The sequence below is a fragment of the Trichechus manatus genome, unplaced genomic scaffold, assembly GCF_000243295.1.
Source record: "Trichechus manatus latirostris isolate Lorelei unplaced genomic scaffold, TriManLat1.0 scaffold00078, whole genome shotgun sequence".
Taxonomy (NCBI): domain Eukaryota; kingdom Metazoa; phylum Chordata; class Mammalia; order Sirenia; family Trichechidae; genus Trichechus; species Trichechus manatus.
The window spans coordinates 12,223,928-12,232,532 of record NW_004444014.1 but is presented as its reverse complement, the minus strand read 5'-3'; the positions used below and the strand labels follow the sequence as shown (position 1 = coordinate 12,232,532).

General features: G+C 39.0%; 1 protein-coding gene across 2 annotated transcripts in view; it reads left to right on the top strand.

The window, feature by feature from the left end:
• Window positions 1-3: 3 nt before the first annotated feature.
• Window positions 4-8,605, top strand: part of ELP2 (elongator acetyltransferase complex subunit 2) — a 50,029-nt gene continuing 41,427 nt past the window's right edge. The window contains exons 1-3 of one of the 2 annotated variants that reach the window (XM_023735441.1): window positions 4-611; window positions 4,387-4,465; window positions 7,324-7,394. In XM_023735441.1, coding sequence (XP_023591209.1) covers window positions 474-611; window positions 4,387-4,465; window positions 7,324-7,394 — 288 coding nt within the window. In that variant the 5' untranslated portion in view covers window positions 4-473. The remainder of the gene's footprint in view (window positions 612-4,386; window positions 4,466-7,323; window positions 7,395-8,605) is intronic. The other variant, XM_004380907.2, reaches the window with a different exon arrangement.

Below are 8,605 nucleotides of genomic sequence, written 5' to 3'. Positions count from 1 at the left end.
GAGGGGGAGGTGCGGGGCTGGAGGAAGTGGAATGGCTAGGACAGGCTGAGCGCTGAGACCAGTTGAGGGCTCTTCCTTCGTCAAGGCCCCCAGGACCAGCCCTATCCACTGCTAGGAGCCTGGCCGTGAAGGGCAGCGGGATATTCCTGACGCTGCCTTGGTACGAAAGCCCCAAGACTCCTTGGAGAGTCCCGAGCTACTCCGATCGGGTTTTCGCTCCTGGAACGGAGGCCGAGCTTCTGCGCTGGACCACAGTGGGACAGATGGGAACAAGTAGCGGCTGCCGTGCGCTAGAGCAGTTCAATTGGTTGCGGGAGGCGGGGCCGGCAAGGGGCGGGTCCTCCTTCACCCTGCCTCGGCCCGCCTCAGAAAACAGAGCCGGATGACGCAAGCGTGGGAGGTGGCCTGGGGAGTAGTTCCGCTCCGAGGGCGGAAGTGCATTTCCAGGTCTCGGCCGCTGAGCAGCCAGCAACATGGTGGCTCCAGTGTTAGAGACGTCTCATGTATTTTGTTGCCCAAACCGTGTGAGGGGATCCTTGAGCTGGAGTCCTGGGCCCGGAGGGCTTCTGGCCTTCGGCACGTCCTGTTCTGTGGTGCTATATGACCCTCAGGTAAGAGGGATGGCACTTCTAGGGCCAAGCCTCGTGGGGCTGGCAGCCGCTGCGTCCAGCATGCACTGAGGAGAGCTTAACCTGAAAACGCATTGCTTGCTGACTGTCGTGCTGTTAAAGAATCAGGTTGGGTTTTAAAAGATTTGAAATTTAGGTATGGATTAAAGCCATCATTCCACAGATGTTGTCTCATTTATTTGCCTTCAAAACCAAGCCAAACCCACTGCGGTCTAGTCGATTCCGACTCATAGCGACTCTACGAGACGGACTAGAACTGCCCCATAGGGTTTCCAAGGCTGTAATCTTTACCGAAGCGGACTGCTACATCTTTTTCTTCTGAAATAAACAGTTGGGAGGGTTCCAGTCGCCGACCCTTTGGTTAGCAGCTCACCGCTTTAACCACTGCGCTGCCAGATCTCCTTGTATTTCTCTTAGGTCGTTTAATAAACACTTTTTGTGTTGAATTTTAAAGAAATATTACTTACACCTTAGCTACTGGACTGGACATTTTAAAGAAAGTACCATTCTGAAAAAAGGCCTTAGACGATGGCTACCCTAAGCACTGGTTTTGAGACAGGAGCTCCTCATTCCCTGAACTGTACCTACTTTCTTTCACCTCATCAGTTGATTCTTTTCTTGGTCCTTCTCTACCAAACTTCTCAAGTGAGTAGTTTTTTGCATGCTCCCCAGAGTTCTTTATGACCCCCGTTTCCACTCGCTAATTTTGAACAATACGATTAGTGTTGCTACTGAAAACAAGACTAAGTATAAAGATTAAAATCCTGAAAATTAAAACACAGTGCAGGATATGGCTATATGTATTTCTTACTGCCGTGCTTTATTAATTTGATTAAGAGTTCCATTATCTTTAAATACCCTTTGCAGATCTAAATTTATATATAAATTTTCCCGTATCTTGAATTTGCTTGCTTCTTCCTGGTTTTTGTTTCTTATTTTTGCCATGCTTATCATAAACTTGTTTGTACTTGTTACCTCTTAAAATGAAAATTTCACCCACAACAATTGCTATTAGCCTTGTCTCATACTAACCTTGGATTTATATGCTGTCCATACCTTTGTAACACCAATAGTCTCCCCCCTCCCCCGCCCCCATTATAGGCTTTGGAGCCCTGGTGGCACAGTGGTTAAGAGCCTGGCTGCTACCCAAAGGTCGGCAGTTCGAATCCACCAGCGGTTGGGTATGGGGCGGTTCTGCTCTGTCCTATAGGGTCACTATGAGTTGAAATCAACTCAACAGCGGTGAGTTTGTTTGTTTCTTATTATAGGCTTTAATTCTTTCTCTTACTAATGGTTTTGTTTTTGGTGAAGGTTTACACAGCAGCTTACGTTGCCATTCAGCAATTTCTACACATCGTTCAGTGACATTGGTTACTTCCTTCACAATATGTGAACATTCTCAGTATTTCTGTCCTAGTTATTCCATTTCCATTAATCTTGTTTCCCTTCCCTACTTTCTCATCTTTGCTTTAAAGTAATTATTGACCATTTGGTCTCATATAGATGATTTTTTTAAAAGGAACACAGTAGTCACGGGTGATATTCCTTATTTTGTGAGCCAATCTGTTATTTAGTTAAAAGGTAATCTCAGGCTAGTTTCAGCTCAAGGTTTAAAGAGTATCTCAGGGCAATAGCGTCAGGAAGTCCTCTAGTCTCAACTGCTCCAGTAAGTCTGTTTTTTGTTTGTTTGTTTGTTTTGTTTTAGGAATTTGAGGTTCTGTTCCACATTTTTCTCCCGTTCTATCAGGGTCCATCTATTGTGACACTGATCAGAATGGTCAGTAGTGGTAGCCGGGCACCATCTAGTTCTTCTGGTCTCAGGATAAGTGAGGCCATGGTTCGTGTAGACTGGTTTCTTCTTTGAGTCTTTGGTTTCCTTCTTTCTCTTTTGCTCCAGTCAGTTAGAGACCAATAGTTGTATTTTAGATGGCCGCTCGCAAGCTTTTAAGATCCCGGACACTACTCACCAAACTAGGCTGTAACACAATATTCTTTTAAAGTCACAGATGATAATGTGTTCTGCCTTACTGCTTTTGCCTCTAATGTCAGTTGTGGATATTTGAGATATGGTTACAAACGGTTAGGAAAAAAAATTTTCTTCTCCCAAGCCTAGAACTTATTTATTTATTATAAGAGCTATTCTCTTTAAAGTGACCATCTTTTAGCTGTTCCTGTTTTGGAATTTCCTCCAGGATTTAGTAACAGCTTTTAAAAAAACAAACACATTACCGTCAAATCGATTCTGACTTATGGTAACCGTATAGGTTAGAGTAGAACTGCCCCATAGGGTTTCCAAGGAGCTGCTGGTGGATTCAAACTGCCAACGTTTTGATTAGCAGCCGAGCTCTTAACTACTGCGTCACCAGGGCTCCATTAACAGTTTCAGTTATGACAAATTTTATTTTATATGAGTTGTTTTGAGTTTTGGAATATGCCATGCATTTACTAAGTAGCAAGAGAAAGCACATAAAACCAAGGGTAAACTTTCCAGTGACCCTCAACCAAGGACTGACTCAGCTGGAGAAGCCCCATCTTTCTGCAGCAGGTTTAATGGATTTGTGCTTCTGCTTTCCATCACATTTTTAAATTTTAATGATAACTTGATGACCATCTTGTGGGATTTTAACATACCGAAAAAGTATTTTGAGCCTAAAAACACTTTGTTTCGTTAAATACTTGCTGGCTGGGCATTTAGTTTAGTTCAGAAATAAGGTCTTGTCATGCTGAAATAAAATTTGGTGGATGATGTTCATTCAGTGAATTTTTGAGGACCCTCTATGGGCTTAGTCCTAGGCTAGGTGGTGATGACACAAAAATAATGGGTAATAATGACTCCTGCCCATCAAGGAATTCTCATTCTAGTGGGAAAGACAATGAAATACAATAAATTGTTTCCCAACCTCAAATAACCCACATATGAAATGTATTAGTTTATGCACATTTGCCTCTGTGTTTTCCTCGGTTGTGAGAATTCTGGTTGGCATTTAAGCAGATATGAAGCCAGTGCTATTGGCATCAAATAGAGAAAGGGGCTATGAAGAGGAGGGCACAGTAGTCACAGAGTTAAAATCTTCAGCAGATGATGAAATAAAGGAAGCTCAAGAGTGAGGTGGAGTTGGCAAGAGTAGCAGTCGGAGGGTCTCCTGAGAGCCTGGCAGTAGGCCCTGAGGCAATCCGATGTGGGAGGTCTTTAGTTGTAGCCTTGTGACCTTGTGTCACTAGGGCGGAAGAACCTACCACCACTTGATCAGCCGTGGCATGCAAAGTGGTTTAAATTGTTACCTTGAATTTGTATCTGTTAATCACAGATTTCTCTATTGAAAGAGCTTCTCAGCAACAAAACCCTCAAGCTGGTACAAGCGTGGTAGAAGTAGGTCCTGGAACCTGTGGGCACACAAGGAAGAGGCTCCTTGTCTGTCTTCGGTGTCAGGGCAAGCGCCTCAGACAAGAAGGATGTGCACACTGTGGGAGCGTGAGCAGGTGCTAGACAGGTGAAAGGCTGAGAGCTCACTTGGCAAGAATTTGACACTGGCAATGTGGAGAGTGGCAAGAAAGGCAGGAATGAATTACAGCAATTGGATGGTTTAAGACACAGTTAAAAAGTTGTGAATTAAGAAAAGTTAATCTGTTTGCAGTAATTCTGATCTTCAAAGCTTCAAAATAAAAAAATTCAAAATAAAATACAGAAATTTTATTTTGTTAATTTATTTCTCTAGGATAAATTCTAATTTACTAACTGGTGTTTTCTTTTCTAAAGAAAAGAGTTGTCATTACCAACCTGAATGGCCACACTGCTCGAGTCAATTGCATACAGTGGATTTGTAAACAGGATGGTTGTAAGTATTAACCTGATAAAGTCGATCTCAATGTTTTCTGAAAAAGTATGGTTAGTCACTTATCTTAGAGCACTTCTCTTAACAATAGCTTGTCTTGATTTCAATTGGTGTTATGCAGTTAGAAAGTAGACCAGTGAAAGACAAATCTCCATGGTATGCCCAATGAAATATTGACCTGTGGAGTATTTTTATTTCACAGTTGAAACCATATTAGAAACTATCCGGTTGTAACGTGGGTAACACAGCAATGCTTAGGATGAGGGTAGAGGCAGCCCTTGACTGTGGCAAGACAGCCATTTCCCACCTTAATTGATCTGAAAAGCCTGTAAGCAGGGCCCATGCTGAGGCCAGGGCTAGGACTCAGAAGACTCAGCTTCTAGGTCTGTTTCTGCCATGGAATAAGGTATTGCTTCTTTTAGGCAACGCATGGCATCTTTCTTTTAACCGCAGTTTGTACCTCAGTAACATCTGAAAAATGAAGACTTGGACTAGATCCAAGGACACATGAGGTCCGTGAGGCCAAAATTATTTTCATAGTAATACTAAGAAATTATTAACTATTTTCATTCTCATGCTGTCATGAGTATACAGTGGAGTTTTCCAAAGGCCACCTCATGTGATATCGCACATTAAATGCAGAAGCCCATATGAAAATTCAGCTGTATTCTGTTAGAGTCAGACATTAAAGAGATTTGCAGGAATGCAAACAGTGCCTCTCTTGTCACTGCTTTTGTTTTGTTTTGTTGTGAAATATACAGGTTTTTTTTTAGTGTTAAGTAAATTAATGAATAAGTACAAATTTCTCAGTTTAATTTCTAATATGGTCAATAGGTATATATAACCCACATAAACAAAAGCTCTTTGGGGTCCTCAAAAATTTTTTATATATTAAAACCTGTGAGAGCTGGAACTTGACAGGACTACCTTGTTTTTCCAAGTCTCGAAAGTTTTCCGCCTTTGACAAGGTAGAGTTTTACCACTTTTGTATCACTCATTTTAGTGGAAGATACTGAGTTTTTCTTCTCTGACAGGTTTCCACCTTACACAGGTTCTGGCTTTTGCAGGTTTTACTGTAGTATAAAGGAGTCCGGAGACCAAAAAATTTGAGAATTGACTGGACTGGATTATCTCCAAGTTTCTTTCATCTCTATATTCTTTGACTCACAGAACTTTTAATTAGCATATTGGTTGCTTTTACATGGTGCTTCCAAAATCATATGAATTTCCTCAACTATAGGGTTGCTATGAGTTGGAATTGACTCGACTGGCAATGGCTTTTTTTTTATTTTAAATATACCTGTTGCAATATTCTTATGGACCTAAGTTGATTTTATTTTTCATTGAACAAATATTTATTGAGAGCCTTGTGGGTCAGGCATAAATTCAGAATTTCCTGAATTAGTGAGATTTTGCTATGATTTTATCGGTGATATTAAAAAGTTTAACAAGCTACTTTTTTCAGTGGGTAACACAGGATGTATTAGATTAATGAAATAGTATAAAGGATGGCTGTTGGTGTGGATATTAAACCACAATCATAGTTATATCAGTTGCCGCCAAATGACATCAAAGACCGTTTGATCTCGGTACAGGGATTCATTATAAAATATTAATCTGTGCTTGTATATTTTGTCTTCTGTTAAAAGTTAGGTTACATGAAATGAATTACTTCTGTATCACTGTAGTCTGTTACAATTATTAATTTTCTCTAAGAATAGGGTTCTACTTCCAAATTATTCCAAGATATACCTTCTAATCCATATGATAATGGCATATAAAGTTTCAATACCATATCATATTCTTAATACATCTGATTTTTAACAAATTTCATGTACCTTATCATAGTTATTCTCAAAATCATATAGTTAGATAAATGGCTTAGTATCTGTGGCATGAAGAAATTGAAGTCATCAGGCAGCAGAGTTGGGACTTTAACCTGGGACTTCTGAGTACGAATCTAATGTTCTTTAGACCACACTCTAGCTGCTTCCTCTAAATGTCTAATATCTAGCACATAAGCCAGAAAAAACAAATAAATGGAAAATCCAAACCAAAATTATGTTCTCCCCCTCCCCTTTTTTTGGTTCTTATTTCTTGTCCTGTTGTCCAACAAGTTATAAGTGTTTAAAAGAGCCATTTTTAAGTCCGTGTCTGATATCAAACTTATGTGTCATATAAAGCATTTTCAAGTCTTAATGAAATAAGATATATCTAGCTATCAGTATCTCGTATATGTTATCCCTGCCAAAAATGTTTAACCTGAATCTAATCATGAGGAAACAATCAGACAGATTCAAACTGAGGGACATTCTGTAAAACAACTGACCTGGACTCTCATTGTCACCAAAAAAGAAAGAGAGAAAGAGAAAGCTGGGAAACTATTCTGGATTAAAAGAGACTAAAAATGCACAGTGTAATCCTTGGTTAGATTCTGGATCCAAAAATAGCCATAAAAGACATTATTAGGACCATTTGGGAAATTGTAATATGGACTGTATATTGCATAATAATACCGTGTCAATGCTAAAATTCTTGAATGTGTTAATTATATCATAGTAATGAGGGAGAATGTCCTAGTTCTTGGGAAGTATATGGTAAACCATTTGGGGATCAGAGGTCATGATGTCTGCAACTTATTCTCAAATGGTTTGGGGAAAAAAGCATGTATGTGTATATGTGTGTACACATATATAGAGCAAGCAAGATATTAAGTAAATATGGCAAAATGTTAACAGTTGGTAAATTTTGGTAAATAATATGTGGGTATTCTTAAAGTTTTTCTGTATCTTTGAAATTTTTCATAACAGCTGGGGGAAAAATTAAACAAAAAATATTTACCAAAATATACTTTTTTCCAGCTCCTTCTACTGAATTAGTTTCTGGAGGATCTGATAATCATGTGATTCACTGGGAAATAGAGAATAACCAGGTTGGTAGCAAGTTTATAGTTATGAGAAATGACTGTTTTATCTACATTTATTTTCATTTGCAACTTTAAAAAATTTCTGCTATCTTCTTCCTTTATGAAGTTCCCTCATTTTTGCTTATCAGTAACCTAGATGCTGAATCTCCTGGACTTCACAGGCCCTATACCCTTCTCTCAATTTGTTATCCCATATTCATATGTTGTCAATCCTTTCTATGAATTTGCAGTCATTTGGGAATAATTTCTTACATGAGGCTTTTGTTCTTTTTGTTTTCAGCGATAATGGGAATTAATACTGCTGTGTTAATATGGCAGCTGTTGCTGTGTGAATATAGATTTACATAATTCTGAGTAATGTTATAATATACAATGTGTGGTACGGATGGGCCTCTATTGATGGATATTTAGGTCATTTCTATTTGTAATCAAAGATTAAAAGTGAAAGATTAATGTATCAGATATTTGAACACCTGCCATACAGAAGATGTAGATGAGGCAAAGTCCTTGTATTCATTAAAATCATGTACATAGTTTTGAAGGCAAAATGTGCTTGAATAACTGAAGTACAAGGTTGGTTCTGTGGGTTAAAAAAAACCAAACCAAACCTGTTGCTGTTGAGTTGATTCTGACTCATGGTGACTCCATATGTTACAGAGTAGAACTGCTCCATAGGATTTTTGTTTGTTTTTGAGTTTTGATGATTATTATTTTTTAAATAATATTGTGTTTTAGGTAAAAATTTGCACAGCAAATTAGGTTCCCCTTTAACAATTTTTGTACAGGTTTTTCCATGCCATTGGTTGTAGGTTTTACAGTGTGTCAGCATTGTCATTATTTCCATTCAGTTTCTTCTGTTTCCATTGATCTGGCTTCCCTTTCCCTCCTTGCCTTCTCGTCTTCGCTTTTGGATAAGTGTTGACCATTTGGTCTCATATAGTTAATTGTTTAAGGGAGCACATTACTCATGGGTGATATTGTTTATTTTGTAAGCCAATCTGTTATTTGGCTGAAAGGTGAAATAGCTTCAATTCCAAGTTCAAAAGGTATCTTAGGGCAATAGTCTTCGAAATTCCTCTAGTCTCTACCAGTCCAGTTAGTCTGGCATTTTTTAGGAATTTGAATTTTGTTCTACATTTTTCTCCCATTGTATTTGGGACTTTCTATTGTGTCCCTGGTCAGAATGGTCAGTAGTGGTAGCTGGACACTATCTAGTT